Consider the following 20552-nt stretch of genomic DNA (forward strand, 5'->3'; position numbering starts at 1 on the left):
CTTGAGAATTTAACACATCTTTAAATATTAATCATCTCCATAGAATTATATAAATATGATTGTAATTTGCAACACATTTGAGGTGATAATAAGACGGTTTTCAGTTTAGCATCACACTGTTTTTTCTCCAGACTCGGTGTAACTAAAGCATGTGGATTTGTGGATAGCTGTGAACTATAATTAAGAATATTTCAGACTTCCGCTTTCAGAATTACACTTCTCTCCTTCCTTATTTAGATGCCTGCACTCACAAAGCATTCCTAAATATTTCAGAGCACCCAATCTGTGTTTAGCGTTAGGTTATGGTTTAGGGCCAGGTGCTGATATTTGCTGTAATCCAAAAAAATTATGTGGCGAGTAAAACCTCCTTTGGGTTACTTCAGTTACCATTTAGTTGCTTGTCTCCTTGCTTGTGGTTTTGTGCGTGTGTGTGTGCTTGTACGTACAGAGGATGATAAATTGCAGGTTATCGATACCTCCGTGGGTATGATTTCTATGAGCCGTGGCCCAACACCATAGCTAATATATATAAATACCATTGTGGCCATTTCCATGATCCAATAGTATGCTTTCACTATACTATACAATACACCTCATTTAGTTTTTGTTGTCACAAACCTCCACAAACATGACTGTTTGCACTCTTACAGTGTCTCATTCTCCCTTTGGCCATGTCTAATATCTCTGTTCTTCACTGCCTAAAATATTAATGCCCCTACAATTTGGTATCCACTCTAATGAGTTATCACTGGAGTCTCTCCTCTCTGTTGTAGACGTAATAGCTTTGTTTAAATTGGTAAACACCAGCATCAGATAGCTCTCTCACTTTGATAAATCCTTGAAAGTTACAGAGAACAGTGAAACCAAGGACGCTGAATTAAAGTGTAATGTGCAACATGATTTATTGATGAAATAATTAGTTGAACAAATTTGAAGGTGCACAGACTTTTATTAATAATACAATGTATGCCAGAGCACCTTCGCAAGATCATAGATGAAGCATTCATTACATGGATGATACATCATGCTTTGAAAATAAAGAAATGTATTATGCAAACCAAAGGCATTACCACTATATCACTGTGTGATGTATTTTATTTTTTCTCTAATGAAATCATATTTTCTGAATCGGGTCTTGATATCTGGCTCAGAAATGTCCAGTTCCCTGTATCCTAGCCAGTAATTCTTCAAACTGATATACAGTAACAACTCTGCTGGCCCCAGCTGATAAATATAAAGAACATTTTTGCTCAAATAATTTTTATACAATGGCCAAAAACCCCAATGAGAGTAACAAGAGTGAATGAAGACTGAAAATTGTTCATGGCTAAACCAAATCAAATAATAAGCTAAAAGATTCTGTAAACCCTTTGAGGTGAGAGGAACTGACAGTTGGGTCATAATTGTCAGCACCATCTGTACTATGAGGAACCTCCTTGTCGCATACAACTAGCTGCTTTAAGGATGAAGTATCTGAAAAAATAATAACAATAGCCTATAAATATAATAATTACAGGCTTAAAGGGATAGTTCACCCAAAATTCAAATTTCATTCTCATTATCTACTCACCCTCATGTCGACTAAGGGCTGGGAGAAGTTTCAGAGTCCTCCGAGCCTTCTCTGAGTTACAGCGTGGCTCCGTACAGCACTGCATGTCCATATGGTTGCAAACAGGGCTAAATTTTCTTCGTCCAAAAAGACACACCAAAAAACATCCAAATACCTCCATAGCCTACTGCTTGTCTGTAATGTTCCTCTTGTATTGAAGCCCCAACATGAGAAATTGTTCCAAAAAAAATTAAATAAGTCTATATTTTAAGCTTGTTTGTAGCGGAAGCTCCCAGCTCTGCACTTCCTGGTCTGTACAAATCTTGCGCGATTTGCATTGACACCGATGCAAATCTCGCTTGGATGGACCAGGAAGAGCAGTGCTGGGAGCTTCCGCTACAAACCAGCTTACATTTTTTTTCGGAACAATTTCTCATGTCGGGGCTTCAATACAAGAGGGACAACAGTACAGACGAGCAGTATGGAGATATTTGGATGGTTTTTGGTGTGTCTTTTTGGACGAAGAAAATTGAGCCCCGTTCGCAACCGTCATATGGACATGCAGTGCTGCACCGAGCCCCCCTGTAACTCCGAGAAGGCACGGAGGACTCTGAAACTTCTCCCAGCCCTTAGTCGACATGAGGGTGAGTAGATAATGAGTGAAATTTGAATTTTGGGTGAACTATCCCTTTAAAGGGATAGTTCAACATTTTGGCAAATTGGCCCATTGCCATAATCGCTATAGTCATAGCAGTAGGTTCGTTACCTTTATTTGTCGGTGTAAGCTATTTTTAGAACGGAGGAGCGGAGCGGCAGGCTGTTCAGAGCTACGCTACGGAGGCTAATGGAATTTCTTGGTTTCCCTCATCAAACTCATCAAATACAAAATCCCCAAACTCCAAAACGCTCTGGTGGACAAGTTGTGACCTGAGACGCTATGAGATAATAATGGAACGTTACGAAACGGAGCCGTTTTCGAGGTAAATACAGGGTAAATACAGAGTCTGCTTGCTGAAAAACTGTCCCTGAACACAACGCGCATCAGCGGTTTTGCATGAATTTACCTCTAAAACGGCTCCGTCTCGTAATGTTCCGTTATTATCTCATAGCGTGGTGATTGTACAGCTCACAACGTGTCCACGACAGCGTTTTGGAGTTGTTGGGTTGTGTATTTGATGAGTTTGATGAGGAAAACCAAGAAATTCCATTAGCCTCCATAGCGTAGCTCTGAGCAGCCTGCCGCTTCGCTCCTCCGTTCTAAAAATAGCTTACACCGACAATTAAAGGTAACGAACCTACTGCTATGACTATAGCGATTATGGCAATGGGCCAATTTGCCAAAATGTTGAACTATCCCTTTAAATAAAATACTTGACAAGGTTAAAAGATGTGGTAATGAGAGGTAAGAATATCTGGGATTCCCTTCTGACTTTACAGGTAAGAACATTTTTGTTGAAAATCATTAAATTGGTCACTTAGGTCTTGAGAATGCAGAGGTAAATGTGCTTTACAGCCTGAAGTCATGCATGTCAAAGTCATCACTGCTGCTCTAAGCCATTTTTTCTACACATATCTAAGTTATCTAAATGTGAACGATTTCATCATTCAAATCATCTAGACCAGTTTTTCACTTTCATTTTTTCATCCTTTCATTGAAAAGCCAGACTGGTAGTTATATACAGATATAATTCTCACCAGTATTTCACTGTATTTTATTTGAACTTTATTTATGTTTTATACTTTTAGATGCTGCACTGACCTAGTTTCCCAAGTGTGATCGGTGCTGTTTCATCTTATTCAGTTGACTCCAGTTCCTCTGTGCTGCTTATGAAAGGATCAATACGAGGGAGCGAGGGAGAGGTCAAGTCTTACATTGGTGTTTGGTGATATCCAAGCCTTCCAGACCATGGTGGTTTGATAGCTTGTTAGCATGCCTGACAATTCGTGACAGGGTCTAAAATGAAGAAGGTACACTTACTCCAAGTATAAATCTGTTCAGTCGAGTCTGGTGTAAGAGTTGCATTGTATTATGTACAGTCTTTGCTGTTACGATGGTTAGAACTCACACAGTCTTGTGCTCCTCTGGGTAAAACATGCTTTTAATCTTCCTCAATGTCTCTGTCACTGATGGATGTTGGAGCAAGTCTCAGCATACTGTGAGTCTCTGACTGCAATTAAGCCAAAAAAAAAAAAAAGGGAGCAGGCGAAGTTCAGTTCAATTCAGCATTAAGGGTGAAGACAGAGAGAGGAGCACGCCTCACATAGCTCAGTTAATCATTTGTGAAACAATACAGCTCACCTTTCGCTCCCCGCTGTCAGTCTCATTCTCGTCAGGACCGACTGCATCAGAGAGGTGTGTTTTCACGTTCAACACTCCATGATCTGGAATGCTCAGAGGATGAATCAGAACCTCATAGGGGACAGCAGGATGCATCCAGGAAGATGAGATATGGATGCTCCAGCTGTCAGACTGCCCAAAGGTCCCTGTGGACACAGACCAAAGTTAAAACAGTGGCTTCTTCAAATGTCACAATGTCTGAATTCCCTGTGTCTATGAAGCTACACTTGCAATGTTGTCTTAGGTGGTGCATGTTCCCAAATTAATTTATATTATTAAAGAAAATGAATTGACATGCTGTAAACCTGGTGCTAGGCAATACTGATTGCGTAGGAGTGATGGTTGTTTACCTGCTTTCAGACAAAGTATAATTAAACTGCTGTGTAGTTTTCAGCGTGCGCTCTACTTGATGAGCACTTAAAGGTAGCAGGGCACATACACACTTTACAGAGTGTGGGAGGACGGGAGGACCACAGGGGCCTAAAGCTCATTTTTACCCCACGGGCTCTCTTGTGGGTTACCATGTGTACAGTCACAGTGAAATGAACATGCCCATAAATAACAGCTCTACCTTAAGCACTGCACTGCTCAAGATTAATGTCGTTTGCATGAACATTTATAATGTCTACAACGAGGGGATTGACGGATGAAAAATGACACCCACCTATGAATTCTCCACGTGTACTCCAGAGGCGCACCGTGTAGTCTGTGGATGAGGTAAGCACCACTTGATCATTGTCAACAATCTGCAGACTGGACCAGAATAAAGAAGCATGAGATGAAATGGGAAAAGGCTTTTCCGGGAGAATTTAACTCTATATCATCCACTGTGTTACCCCAGGCAGCATCTCACCTATTCTGATCCTACATTTAAGACCTTCCCACACACAGTCTCCTCTACTGTTTGTTAGTCTGAAGCAGCAAGAGAAAGTTCTGCTGTTTCTGCTGCTACTGACCCCCCAGACTGAGGATGATGACTGCATGGTGCCACCAAGGATACCCATCCCAGGATGTACAGCATACAACCAACCAAAAGTTGAGTATACAACCTACATAGGTTTTTGAGCTACAGCCAGGCAATAACTCAAATGATGAGAGAAATTTCTCACCTTGAACAGATGTGTTGTGCATGAACTGTCTTTATTTCACATACCCAGAAACTCTGCTGGTGTGGGCGCGCCAGAAGTTTTCAGCTGAATAAATGGAAAAATTGAAAAATGAAACAAACAGCATGTTCTAACAGACAGAACACAATTTATGTCTAATGAAAGGCAAAGGCAAGAAAAGATTCAGCCCAACCTCTTGGTGATTTTTGATCTGGAGCAAACTTGGCCATGTTGTAAACATAGATGTAACCTATTCGGTCTGCAGCATACAGCAGTGTGTCTTTATCCATTTTGGCCAGTTTTGTAATTTTTTCTTGAAATCTGGACTGCAAAATGGAAAGTAAAGAAAAAAAAAACCTTTCAATGTGAGTACTTTTCTGTCACATCACGGACAAATGGTATCACAAATGACTCATTTTCATGGCTATGCCTTTTTCTCAGTCAAAGTAAAAGAATAAGAGGACGAAAATTATAGACTGATATCAACGCTTCCCCTGCTGCAGATTTAACACACTCCTCTTGATGTTCCCTAAAAATAATCAGATATATAATTATATTATATAATTATAAAATGTGCTGGGCAGGAAACAATTTGTAGAAACTAATCACATGAAAGTAAGAGAACCAACTGTTTCGAGCCATTGTAACCAAGTAACAAAACAGACACAGGGTATGGTAGCAAAATTGGTTTTTAGGGGGGTTTGTGTCTTTTGTGGAAAATATTAACATATTTATGTTATATTGCCTACAAAGACAATTTCTGCTTTCTTAAGGAGAATTTAAGCCCATCATCCAAAACGGTCCACTTTGCATTGCTTAGGGGAAGGTAAATCAGAGCTAAGCAAAGAAACTGCATACAATGAATCAACTTATTCTTAATCAGCGCTTTTGAAAACAAGATGAAGAAAAGTAAAACTGGAGCTTCACTCCTTGATATCTAAAGGTCAAACTAAGAAGTGTTAGAGAAGTATCTTACAGCCTTGAAGCTGCTCAGAAATCTTCCTCCACTGACCACACTCCAGATATTTATACAGCCTTAAAAAGAAAAACATAATTAACACTTATTCAAAGATATTGTGGGAGGAATGTATGGTGCAATCAGGCGTTGTAATTAACAATGATTATTATCACTGACCCATGGCCCCAGAGGACAGGAGAGCTGTAGCTGAGGAAAACTGCTGCAACTTGAAGTCCTTGAGGAAAATGATGCTGTGAACACTTGTGTCCAGCCCTACATAACAGAGATAAATGCAATCATCCACTCACAGGGGATTTTATTGAATACAATCATCACTCACTTTGACAGTCCAAAATCACCTCCAACATTTTGATGTTCGGCCGAACGAGGGGTGGCAAAGCGACACTGTATACGTCCAGAAACCAAGTTCCACAGAAGAATCTCTCCATCATAACAGCCAGTGGCCAAGAGAGTTGGGGGACACTGTGCCACACAAAGGATGTCCTCATTATGGCCATTTTTCTGAGGAGAAACTAACAGTGAGTCTCCCTAACAAGTGGAATATGAAACATGTATTACTGCCTAGACATAAAATAATATGCTGTTCAACACACTAGGTGATGTTATTTTCACTTCAGTCATGACTGCCTTATTATTTCGCTCCTACATAAAACTACAGGGTGTTAGTTTTTTTTTTTTCATCTCTTGTGTGTTATTAACTGTCTGTTTGAAGTGTGTTAAAGCAGGCAAAGAAATTAATCACCGCTGTCTCCTTTGCTAAAAGCAAAACCTGATGTGACACTAATGGTACAGGACATTTAAAAAATTAATAAAAAACAACTCATTTATCAAGGATTAATACCAATATCTTGTATGTAACAGCTACAACAGCCCACTAGCTTAGTGAGCCCAGGTCTAAAATGAGACCTGCCAATTACTTGAAAGCTCAACAGTTACCATGTTATGTTTTTTTTTTTTATCTGCAATATTTTTGTATATTTAAACAAAGCCAACCAGCTAGCAGTAGCTTGCAGTTTGGAAGATTATATCTGATATTTTACAGACATGAAAGTAGTTTTTTCCGCATGTTATGTATCTTTTAGCAACAAAGGGAATAATTGCACATCCCAAATACTACAAGGCTATTTCTTAAAACAGATCAATGAATTTTCACACCTCACATAATAAATGGATATCTCAATGGTCACAAGTCTGTGAACCAAAAACTTCAAGGAAATGCATCTCTGAAGAGGACAGAGTCTCATTAAACAGCTGTGAGGGAAAGTGTTATAAGGGCCGAGATATACTTGCTGTAAAGTACGCGTACGCGAGCTGCCGCGCGTATCCTGCGTCGCGTCACCTCGCGTCGATATGTGCGTTCGGTCGCAGGCGACGCATCAAACGGACGCAGGATACGCGCGGCAGCTCGCGTAGGCTACGCGTACTTTACAGCAAGTATATCGAGGCCCTAAGATGACTTATTTCAAGGAACATATGAATATCAAAGAGGTCTAACTGACGCCTCGGTTTCAGCTTACAGTACTGTGGCCAAGTGTGCCACGCATTCTGGATCAGCAACTGACTTGATGTCAAGCCCCTGAGTGAGCTGACAAGCCAAACACTGCTCCTGTCACTGCACCTCACACTGATACAAAGTGATTCATCTTGTTCTTTATGTGCTCATTTCTCACTGAACCTAACAGGAATATTTGCTTAGAGCGATGCTGCCAACAAGAAACTACACACCATGAACCAAATCAGGAAAAGCAGATGGCATTTTTGTACCTATGTTATACTCTATGCCAAGCGAAATATTTATCTGAACTGGGCCATGTTTTAAAATTTTAATGAGAGGCAACACAAGACTGACCATCTGGTGGAAGAAAAAAATTTGCAAAGAACCCGAGGCTCAGTGAATAAGAGAAGGAGACCAGTATACATGCAACAACTCACTCATCTTCCTGCTGTAGGTCATTAATGAAAAACAATTTCAAAAGAGGGCTCTGCAGATAATCAAAGGGGTCTCTTTTCTTGGTAGCCACTGTAGTGCAATCATTCTGCTCTGTTAATGGGCCTTTTGTGGAGGGAATGTTACCGCAAGACATTATGAAAGAGATGGCAGGAGTCTAAGCATCATCCTTGATCACTCAGCATTAGTAAGAATCAATTTTCCCTCTTCTTGAACATTTAGAGCTAACCTGGCCACATCATAATGATAATATCAGAGGATGGAACTGTAATCTATTGTATGATATCATTGAGGACTGATTATACTGCAGCTTTGAGAGCATGATTCACCCTCAGAGAAGAACGCTGTATACACCAATGCAAGCAATAAGTGCTATGCCCAAAGCACCTACAATCAGGGAGGTGACAGATTTTACATGAAAATGAAGTGAGGTTTTGCTTAGTTTCAAACTGTATAGCAGTGCAATGTGTGCTGTTTTGCTTTAGTCTTTCACATACTAGTATGCAGCAAAAAGGTCTACGGAAGAGTAGTTTAGTTTTCATTCAATATTCCATGTAAAGACAATATCTGGTGACATCATCTGACTTTTCTTCCAGTGATACCATCAGGTCAAAATGTGTCTCATAAAATCTGCTGAAGTTAATTCCATTCACCCTCTTTACTACACTGTGTTTAGTACTAATTAGTAAATATTAGCATTTTAACACAGAAAACTAAACCCCCCACCCCACCACATGTGAATTTCCTTCAGGATTAATAAAGTACATATCTATCTATCTATCTATCTATCTATCTATCTATCTATCTATGGGGGTGAATGTGAAAATCATATCTCAGAACATCATGTTCACGTTGCATTGACACTGTGAACATAGTAGCATGATGACATTGTGCTTTAACTGAAACTGATAAAATGATGCATGATGATGAGAATAAGTTGAGAATCAAATAATGAGAAATAAAATCCAGTAGGGTTTCATAGCTATTTCACTGCCTTGGATTAAACTACAACATTTCAGACATTGGGCTGATTTACATTTGTAATGGTGACATTACTTCAGACATTTACTGTAATCTAACAACAATAAAAAGCATGCAAGAAAGAGATTGTGCTGGGAGCACAAAGGGCATTACCTTGTGTTCTGAACTACACCAGTGATAATAAGAAGAAAAAAAAACTTGAAAATAAAAACATCCTCACATTTCACTGAGAGCTTAGACTCAGTGGAGCAGAGCCTGTCAAACTACAGGTGCACTGACAGGTCAAAGCTTGGCTGAACTGGGAAAGCTATGTGATGTGAAGGCATCAACAATGATGTAGGAGTAAACTTGTAGATAGTATGTATACAATAAAGATGAAGGTAGATGATACATTTATGAAAATAAATTAATACAGCTCAGGATAGAGAGTGTGTAGAAAATCTCAAAACTGAAAGAAGTGGAACAAGGAAAGAGGAGGGATAAAGGGAGATGCGGGGGATGTGCTAACTCACTGCTTGGGTTAAGAAAAAAAAATCTTTAGGCGATGCTGCACAGTAGGGCAGAGATCAGGGAGGCTTTGTTACCCATCTGTCCCTGAACTTTCCATCCAGTTAGCAAAAATTCTTCTTAGAACCAAAGATGCCTGTGTGACTGTGTCAAATGAACAAAAAACCCATCAGGAAAGCTTCCTCCTCACTGCTCTGTAGGTGTGAAAGTGACTGAGGTACAGCCAGTACAGCCAACTAATCCTACGTATGATGCCTGTTATTTATATTCATATATCTGTATACAGGCACAAGATACCTTAACACCTAAGACATTACTTACAGTATCTCACCAGAGGTGAGAATATTCAGATCCTTTATTTATCTAAAAAAAAATAGTAGATGGAATATCATATTGACATCATCATATTATTTGATTACTGATACACTTATTTGAAAACACCATTTTAAAGGTATACTTAGTGCAACCATAGTTCATAATGTATAAGTTGAAATATGTACATAGTCATTATAATGGTATAAAACATAGCTTGTCCAGCTGCCACGTTAGGAGTAAAAACTACAATATTTGCCTCTGACAGATTCATTCGATTTATGCCGCGGCCGTGGCATAGAATGGTTACAACAAATATACCTCAAAATTTTTACCAAAGTAAAGGGTTAAAAAGTAAAACCACATCCCCAAGTTTTGCCATGAGTATTATAAAAAGGTAGATTACTGTAGGTGGTAACTATAGCGCTGGCTGGTACTGAGTGTTTTCCTGATGTGTTTTTGAACATGCATATGGTTCAAAAACAAAAAGACACAATTTGTCCTCTTGTCGTCTTCTACACAGAAAGCCGTGCTTTTCAGAAATGGAAAGATAACAACTGAATCTTTCTACCACTGTCATACAGTCTGCCAGAAATAAATGTCACACGGGAAAAACAAACTCTGATTTAGAGCCTGTTGAACTGCTTATTATTTTGTCCCGCCGTAACATATTGTCACAGAGTTATTGTCAAGACAGTTTTCTGTTCATTAATCACCAGATCATCCTGCCACGAAGGCTGCGGCCTCTGGACATGATGGAGGTCCTCTGGTATTTCCTGACAAAATAACAAGGGACATTTTACACCTCAATAAAACATTTTAATTCGGGTTGCATCACAGGAGATGGTGGCTTGTACAATATGAAAAGAAAATTATTGACCTGACCATGCAACAAAAACGTTTTTCTTAAAATTGTCTGAGTTTATAATGAAAGTAAGAACTAAGTCAGGAAAGAACTATCAAGAACTATTGTTGCTGTATCAGAATGGAGCTCAGATGACAATGTAAACAAATGCAAATGGGATGCACTATGATAGAGGGAAAGAGAAATTGGAGAAATAATGGGAATGGGATGTCTGAAATACAACTGACAAATGAAACCTCAAATTCTCTTTTCTTTTATACTCACTGGGTAAATGTCAATCTTCCTGTCACGGCCGACAGACATCACAAAGCTTCAAAAATAAATTGCACAAGCTCAACATGGATTCAAATTTATACTGAGGCAAGAACGTTTTCCAACTGCCACATCATTACTCACCAATTCCTGTGAACTTTCAAAAAGATGCAGTCGCACACCTCACGACATTCTCCGTCTACAGGAAAGATTGAAAGTGATTTTTCATCATTTCTAGATAATGGTGTTTTACTTTAGAAATGTTCAATACATACCCTTCTTTAGTATCTTTAGGCACTGGCCATTGTTGAAGTTCCAGATCTTTAAACATCCATCTCTTCCTCCTGTGATAAGTCTGAGAATACAATAACCACTGTAACATTATAAAGCAGTGGCTAGATGTTTTCTGAGCAGTGAAACATTTCACAAAGCGATTTGTATAATGTACCTCCTCGCTTTGAGGTCAAATGCCATGCACGTGATAGCAGCCTGGTCGGGTGTGCCGCCAAACTCGAACAACAGATGACCAGAGTCAAAATCCCAGACTTTCACCACCTGGAACCAGCAACATTTTCATGCAGTTAAACATTCCAGTCATGTACCTGTTTCAATACAAACTGGATTTATTCTCCAGTGAAAACAAGAAGTTGGTCATCTGAGTCAGTGATGCTGTCAAGTGTTAATTCACTCACAGATCCTTCAGAGCAGCTGACAACTTGACGAAACTCCTCACTGTATCCGCAGCACATTACAGGCTCGTTATGGGAAACAGTGAGGCGGCTGCAGAACTGTGGCCTTCAGAGGAAAAAGACAATGAACTGAATGACAGCCAAATTAAGCAGCTGCAATCGTCTGTGTAGAAAAATCTGTATGTTTTGGGTAAAGGTGGGATGTTTAATCCTCCAAAAGGAAATGTTGAAAATGATCAGATGTTATTCTATTACAATTTCACACACCATTATCCATTAATGAGCACCTTTGAGGAATATCTGCAGAGCATATATGAATAAAACACATGTGCATGGCAACTAACCTGATCTTTAGGGAGAGCACAGCCATAGAGTCTGCTGCAATGAAAAGGGATTTCATGGCAGATGAGTATGAGCATGCAGATATGTCACCATGAATCCTGCTGGCTTTGGAGTCTGCTGTAAACAGGCAACACTGGTCTTGAAGATCCCAGATCTGAAATAGGAACAGGTAAATAGCATATTGGCATAATTTACTGAAATAAAAACACACCATTACAAGTAGAAGTGGCATTCAAAATTTCACCTAGCAATGATATGAACGTCAAGTACTGTAATTAGTTATTTTCCACTACTGCTGGCAAACTGACCACTGTGTCTTATACATTAACAATGACACTAATGCTTCAATCATTTCAATTTATTTTGACAAAAAGTGAAAAAAAAGAGTCATGTATCACTTTCACAGTGCTGTCAATGGAGACAGAGAAGATCTGACTGTCCTCTGAATGGATGCACAAGTAGGTGATGGGGGCAGAGTGACCCTTCAAAACACCAGTTGGTTTCCTAAAAACACAAACAGAACAAAGAGCAAGTGGTTTGTAAATTAATGATAATATAGAATTGCCTTTGAAAAAAAAACATCCTGTGAGTCCTGATCCCTCACCCAGGAAAATGTGGGTTCCACATTCGTATGAGTCTGTCCATGCCTCCAGTGACCAACAAGCTGTGCTTCTGACACAGGTCAAAGGTCTTGACACCTTTGTAAATGCTGAAAACTGTCTGGTCACATGAGGCCCGGACCTGTGGAGTCCAGCTCAGTTGGACCTTCTTGGTCTTACCTTCATAACAAACCTCTCTGATCTCACTCAGCTGCTGCTCAGTGTCTGTTAGAGGCAGCACACAACCTCAGGGAGGGAAAGCAAAAACGAAGCATCAATCTAAACATTCAAAGGGTAAGCCATTATGAGAATAAATGAGCAAGCTGAAGCTGGCAAGTGGACATGCCCACGTACATGGGCCATCACACACACACACACACACACACACATGCTGGCATTGATTGGTGAATTAGTGATAGATGAGTCATTATGAGTCATCCCTCACAGCTCTCACACCAGGCTGCCACATGCTCGACACAAGTATAATTACTCATCATCATCACATTGTACAATAAAAGATTTTGTTCATTTTGTATGATCATTTTCATCATGCATCATATCATTTGTATTTGTTTATTTGACTCTTTCATGTGTCCAAGGATATGTTTTACATCCGGAACACATCAATCTTTTTTTTGTTGCTGTTGCTATTTTTCTACTTTCACAGAACGAATGCCAAAAAGGGTAAATGCAGAAGAAACAAGCTAAGCATGAATTACCTATAACAAGAGAGGAAGATTCATCATTTGATGAGGAGACAACAGCTTGGAAACCTTGAAAATATCTAGCCTAAATGCAGAGAGAAGAGTTAGTCTCTTGGTGATTTCAAAGATTATCCATTCATAATAATGATGGGTAATGCCACATCATTAAACAACATAGATTGCCTCACAGTTTCTGCAGATATTATAATGTATGTGTGTATGTATACACTATATATATATAAATGCATGGAGATATATGTCACCTGAGTCACCCAGTCATGATGAACCTTCCATCTGACAAATATCACATTCGGAGAGACCACTGCGTTGTCGATAGTTATACTGGGTATGTTTTCAACCTTTGGTAATTTATTCCATAATCTATAAAATAAAACATTGAGATTTGCAGTCAGTCCGGAAACTGGTCACATTTTCTGAGCCTGACATGTACCTACACTATATATAATTTCCCTGACTGGCAGGGAGCCTATAAACTATCATTTTTCTCCACAGCCTTTAAGTAAGACCACTGGAACAAACTAAGTGTGGCTCTTTATTTCTTTTTATTTGAGTCTGTGCGCTCCGGTATAACCTGAGAAAAATAGCTACATAATCTGAAGGACATGCCATATAACCTAAATGTTCTTATCTGAGTGGTGGCTGCTTACAGTAAAAAGTATAAGACATTTGCAAAGAAGTGAATTAGAGACTGGAAATGTTATTCCTTATTGTGAATATACAGGAAAATATAACATACCTCAATATTTCATTAAATCATTTTAAATATTTGTCTGTCAGAGTTCAGTATTACACTTTACAAAAAGAATAAAATTACATAGGAGGACAAGAACCTACATTTAAAGCAGAAGTAAGCGATATTTTTGTGTTAATATAAGTCTTAAATAGTTATATCTTCCGACAGCAATCACTTACATAGAGTGTTTGGACCGAAACACGGGTCTCTCAGTCACTCTGCTCTGCTCTGAGCCGAGGAGAAAACTTTTCTTGTATCCTACAAGTTTTATCCAATGAGGAGAGAGAACGGCATGAAGGGCTGTGTGTGCAGCCAAGGGATGCGTGTGAATGTGGTGACGTAGGGACGAGGACCAATAGATCCATGACGAGGGCGGGGGCTGCTAACTCCATCGGCTGACAAGAGTTATGGTGCGTTCAAGGCAACCTGTAACTCGTGTTTTTCCGACCTGTGAAGTCGTACCAGTTCGATCTGGTACGAGTTCACGGGTCGGAAGTTACGAGTGGCCGTTATAGTGCACTTTCACAGGTAAAACAGGTCGGAAAAACACGAGTGGGTTGCCTGGAACGCTACAAAGTCGTAAGTCATGACTTGAAGCTGTAATTTACGGTTTCAAAAGCCGGCCTGGAACGCAGTATTAGCCAAAACGACCAGATCGCTTACTTCTGCTTTAATCAAAAATAAGTCTTAAACATGCAAGAAAAAAGACTATCATTGGGAAATTATATCTATACTGTATAAATCTATATAACAGCACAGTCACCTTAGGGTATCTCCGGCAGATGATATTAGAATGATCGTCACACACCCCTGAGACATGAAGACAAAAATGACCCTCTCCAAGGATTAATTATGCAGGATATAACAAATGAGTTTAGTCTGATAAATGGCTCTGCTAAATAAATAAAAAGAAATGACCGACCTCGGTGTCTCCATACAGAATACAACACTTATCAGGACCAGTGTATCTATAAGGGGGAAAAAAACAACCTTTATGTATTTGTACATTTTTGAAAGTATATTCACATGTTGCTTTGTTGCTCACCCATAGTCTAATGTCAGAGGTACTGTGTCTAGTGCACTTATCTGGCAGTAGGGCTCCAGAGTGGAAAGCTCATGAAGCTGGATCCCCCTGTCCCTGCAAGATAATGAACACATGCACAATAAATAAATTTAGCATAATCTGGAACCTGCAGGCGACAAGTCCAGTAAATTCTCTCAATAAACAATCCACTCTTTATGTAATTTTTTATTACCCTGTTCCAATCATCAGCTTGTTGTACTCTGTCATCAGAGCGAAGTCACTGGCCCACTTTGACTTCCTGTTGGAGGCTCCTTCATTCTGTTAGAGAAAGCAAAGGCTTGTGTTGAAAACTCAAACCCTTCTAAAACTTGAGGCTACATAAAAAACAGAAAATTGACACATATATCTGAACTACTGTAGGCTATTGTTATTCAAAAGAGAAGCTTAGATACTTTATGTGTAAGTGCAAACTTAACACCACCATATGTGGACAATATTAAAGGCTAAAGCACATTAACATTATTTACTTTAAAGGGATACGCCAACACTTTTTTTCGTGTCTTGCCTCACTCCCGAGTCCATGACAAACAGATAGACACCATCGTTTCGACTGTGTGTGCAGTAACAAGGGAGAGCCCGTATCGCCCGTAATTAGCTTAGCTCAAACGCCGGAAGTGTATAGGTAGCCTAGTGTGAGCCTGCCTCCACCTAAAGTCATCAGAGAAACTCTTCAGCAACTCTAAACGGAAACCGGCGGCCGATCTTCGTCTCAGAGCTGACAAAACTCTCCTGTAAGGCATCTTGAGTGGTCAAATGCCGGTAACGGGACGAAATCGGTCAAAACGGAGGGTTCAAGCAAAGACGGTTTATTTTGGTTCAAGCTAGCTACATCGAGGGTAGGTTAGCTTCCTATTTCAAAGTAAAAGCACAAATTCTATCGTCATGGTTTTCTGGGAAACAGGTGTTTTATTTTGTGAAAGTAACCGGAAGTGCGTTGGTCACAACGACTAGCTTGAGTAGCGCCGAATTTGTCCGAACAAAACTGTAAACAGCTGGTATTTAGACAAATTAACGACACACTGCTGATCCAAACGGCTACTTTCTCGCCTAAAAATGTTTGAAATGTCGATAAAGTGATATATTTACAGAGTTTAGAGCTAAAATGAAATCAGCTTCTGACTGCTGATTTTGGCTCAGGTATGAGGCAGGCTAACACTACCTATGCACTTCCAGCGTTTGAGCTAAGCTAATTACGGGCGATACGGGCTCTATCTCCCTTGTTACTGCATGCACAGTCGAGAGGATGGTGTCTATCTGCTTGTCATGGACTCGGGAGTGAGGCAAGACACGAAAAAAAATGTTGGCGTATCCCTTTAAGATCATGAGTTCCCATGAAAAGATTTTTTTTTTAAACTGATTTGATTAACATTGCCTGGTGTATTAAGGAGTAGAGATGTTTTCCCTGTACTCCCCCACAGGAGCAGCTGCTTTTTTTCTCCTCCCCTCTCCTCTTGTTTCTCCCCTTTTCCTCCCCCCTCTTATCGCCCAGTCATTGTTATGTCTGTCTTATTGTACGGACGGGTTGATGCTGTAATTTTGCTGTACTTGTATGACAATTCTGATTCTGATTCTGATGTCTTATTTTGTTCACCCGTAGTTCATTCTGAACCAACGTGACACACAATGTCCTGCTGCTGTAAATACAGTATGCATCAGTGCAGCAAATGTCAGCGGCTAAAAATAGTCCCTAGCAAATCGACCATTTACTCCTCTTTGAGTAACAAACACTGCAGTGTTTTGCTGTTTAAGGAGTAGAGATGTTCATAAAGATTTGGGTCTTCACGCCACAGAGAAAGTGAGAAAATCATGTTGTTTTTTGTTTGTTGTTGTTTTGTTTTTTAAAATACTTTACAGCAAAGTTTCTTTCATTGTTATTACAAACCAGATATTCCTCATCTCTTTGTATCTTTGCAGGAAAACAGAAAGTATTGAGAGACTGACTAACACCTTTGTTTGGGTGTTCCAACAGGTTGTGCTGACAGCAAGAAAAATACACAATGACACCAGAGTATTAAGGTGAATTTACATACAAATATGTGTTTGGTCCTCTGGGATTTAAGTTCAGGGCTCCAGAAGCAAACAGCACCATCTTCCTGCACTGTTACAGTGGTGCCATCATGGGTGGAGTGGATACAGACGACGGGCATGCCATGACCCAGCGCCCTCGTAGTGGCCGGCAGAGTGAAAGCCACCTCCTTACTGCGTCTTGCACTGTCCTCCTTCTCTTTGTGCTGCTGCAGCATGTATGTGCAGAACTGACCCTGCATTACATGACTGTGTGTCAGAGCTGTAAATGTTCAGGTTCAAGTATTCTGCATGCCCATAGTCATTCAAGTGAGTAAAATTGTGGAATGAAAACATCTACAGTACTCATCTCTTCTTGAAAAATGTACAAAACAGGACAATTTTCAGCTCTGTAATTCATACAACAAAGAAAACTCAAAAAATAACGGAGTCGAGCATTACTTTGTTCTCTTACCGATGTAACCGCTTCTATTGCTTTTGAGTGAACTCAAGTTAACGGTCAACATGGTCTTAGAAAAGCTTATTTAAACCAAATCACTGTGTTCGGATTAATTCCAGTCATATTTTCTACACATATCCTTTATAAAGTAACCCTGTAATTTTTTTGATGTGAGTTTTTTCCCCCGGAATCCTGGTGTTATAGCAATCATGAAAAGTGTTAGAAATGAGGCAATTCCCCTCACACTGAAATGGTTGCATGCTCCACAAGAAACAAATATGAATGCTATCTCACCCATGAAATCCTTCCTTGGCCTGAATAATCAATCTTCTTAAATAACCCTTGAATCTGTGTATTGCTCTGTGGGATTCAAAGAACAAAAGAATTAAGAACATCAACACTCATTCTAAATTAATCAATTAATTGTGAATGCTTGTCTTTAATTACAAAGGAGTGAGACACAAGAGAGCAAAGTGACAAGAGTCTGAGCGAGAGTAGAGATATAAAGAAATATGTCACACTGTCTTACTGTGTTAGGCAAATCCAAACACTTCTTCACTATTCGTACAAAATTCTTTGCATCGATGCATCTCAAGCAGCCCGTTTCAAAGTCCTTTATGAAGAAAAATACAGTCAAGTCTCACAGGAATGAATAACCAGACTATGAATGTGCTGAAAAAAACATTCACACACTACCTCAAAAGCTGTTTTCATTTTCCGGAGGTTGTCGAGTGATATCGTCTCATCAATCTCATTTGAGAAGGGAAAAAATGGTTGGACTATATTATGGCATTAGCCAGTCATTATTATTATTATTGTGAATATTACAAGAGAAGAGCACAATGCACAATAAAATCAGTAATTAACTGGCATTTCTTTTTTCAGCTGACTTAAATCTACTCACCAGGCAGTTCATAAAGTCTGAGTGCTAAAAACACAAATCAAGGTTAGAGAGGAGACATTGACAGTGCATTTTTACACTGGAAACTGTGTAATTATCTGCACACATAACTAGGGCTCCACCTCTGAGAATTAGTGACTATCTGTCATGGCCACAACAAGCCACCACCGACTATGACATGTCCCTGGGATGCTCACACAAGGCCAGATGACAGACCATGCTCTCTGCGTTAATGGCCTTTCTTCAATTTGCCTCAGTTTCCTGGCAACGGTCCCTTGATCCATGACATGCTTTGATCTATCATTAATAAATAACAGGGATAAACAGCCTAATTCCTCAAGGATGTAACCAGAGTCGAGGTTTCCCTGCGGTATCTCCTGAATTGCTGAGATAATTATTTAATCAGTCAGAGTGATGCAAGCACTGAAAGTGTTCACACAACCTCGACTGCTCTCCAAATCCCTTTATTAGAGCTACACAACTTTGAACTCCTGAGCCTGCTCCGCTTAATCTGCTATGGCACATTATTCATTACATTAAGCAGGAGAGTGTGACTGACATCTACAGCTGGAGCCCGCAAACTTCAGCTGATGCATTTGCACCAGACTCCTACACCACTCTGTCATTCCTGTCAGCTTGACAGCTTGAATCTGAATCAACTGGGCTCCTTTTAAGTAGTTGGCTCAGCAACTATGTTTGTTTTACTTTGGCCTGAAACATGGCCATCCTCAGACTCTGGTATAGATTGTCCTGGCCGAAGCACTGTCAGGCTGCAAGTAAATTGATCATCAACTTGATTTAAAATGACATTTTTGGCATTACCTCACATTCATTCTTCTGCTGGTGAGATATGAGATGAAGTTGAGTTTAAGCACTTTGGGAAGAGTCTGTGAACTACAAGTGTAGCAATGTAAAGCTCTAGTGACACCTTGAGGCAAAAAGCAGCAACTTTAAGAAAGCCATGAAACCTCAACAATTTACGCTTGTGAAGACTTTTGAGATGCAGAGACAGGTTTAAACGGGTGACATTTAGCTATCTAATTTCACTTTCAGATGGATGTTTTCAGAACCGTACCTCGAGGCTGCTGAGTCTGTGAATCGAATCAATACAGAGCTGTTGCCGTCTCATGATTGGAGCCTTATCTCCAAGTGTGACAGAGTGTCGTCTCCTGTTCTGTTTCAGCAGCTCTCGCATCAACCACTCAGGCTGCTCTTTACTGTCCTCGCTTACTCGTCTCTGTGCCAAGAAGTCATCTGCAACTATCTCACCCCGACATCCAGGTCCAGAGGTGTTTCTCATCCTCTTCCCAGAATCCTTCAGTTCAGAGAGGATGCTGGAGGATTTGAAATGTTATTTTAATTAAATGCACACTGTTTTTTTTAGTACACTTATATAGGCCTTAATGTTTTGACTGCACATAAAAAAGCTTATTGCATCTTTACTTGACTCAGCAGGGTGATCTACATGTTTGGATTGCAGGGGTGGCCTACATCAAAACTACATGCAAATCAATGTAACATTAGGACTGTGATTAGGAGTCCCATGTGAACAGGCTTCCCGTACTACAGGATAACCATTCACTCCTGCAACAGATGGCAACTTATGCACCATGGCAACAGTAAACATTCTCTGAAGAGGATCAATGCATGACAACAAGAGTAACAAGGGAAGGCCTCAACAGACATCTCTCATAAAGATATTAACACATACATCTAAAACAAAACAAAACATACATTTAGATGAATTGGAGTGGCACTAAGTCAAGATTCAAAATAGTAGAATTTTACCTGGTCACATGTTGGGTTTCTAATCTTCCAGAGGCGGAGGAAGAGCGTACTTTTTTCCCCAGTGGCATCCTTGTCAGATGGTGAGTCTCAAAAGTTGATTTGATATCAAAATGAAAAACAGACTTCAGAGCACCACCGTTTCTGAACCAGAGATCCAGACAGAGACCTAGCATTGTCTACCTGACACTCACTCTAGCATTACACCTGAGCAGAGCAGGTGGCCCCATGGTAACTAAGAAACCAGGAGTGACAACTGAGACTACGAAATTACAAACAAGAGTCTGTGCTTACAGAGGGGGAAGCAGCTTTGTGTGTCAAATCATGTTCAATATTGACATATTGCTCTGTTGCAATATACTTGAATCATTAAAATACTGCAGGAAATATTAG

General features: G+C 39.9%; 1 protein-coding gene across 1 annotated transcript; it reads right to left on the reverse strand.

The window, feature by feature from the left end:
- Positions 1–3648: 3648 nt before the first annotated feature.
- On the reverse strand, positions 3649–20230 carry wdr95 (WD40 repeat domain 95; the record flags this gene model as incomplete). Its single annotated transcript, XM_083985678.1, has 29 exons — positions 3649–3717; positions 3849–4033; positions 4552–4640; positions 5041–5080; positions 5187–5319; positions 5970–6028; positions 6129–6224; positions 6311–6473; positions 10437–10496; positions 10850–10895; positions 10982–11036; positions 11113–11192; positions 11286–11392; positions 11530–11632; positions 11871–12022; positions 12267–12372; positions 12473–12713; positions 13187–13256; positions 13435–13552; positions 14689–14735; positions 14848–14893; positions 14971–15063; positions 15182–15267; positions 17040–17270; positions 17768–17833; positions 18003–18086; positions 18170–18223; positions 19450–19708; positions 20163–20230. 29 exons carry the CDS (start codon positions 20228–20230, stop codon positions 3649–3651), a joined length of 3006 nt encoding a protein of 1001 aa, XP_083841804.1.
- Between the last annotated feature and the right edge of the window lie 322 nt (positions 20231–20552).

This window comes from Trachurus trachurus, assembly GCF_905171665.1.
Source record: "Trachurus trachurus genome assembly, chromosome: 13".
Taxonomy (NCBI): domain Eukaryota; kingdom Metazoa; phylum Chordata; class Actinopteri; order Carangiformes; family Carangidae; genus Trachurus; species Trachurus trachurus.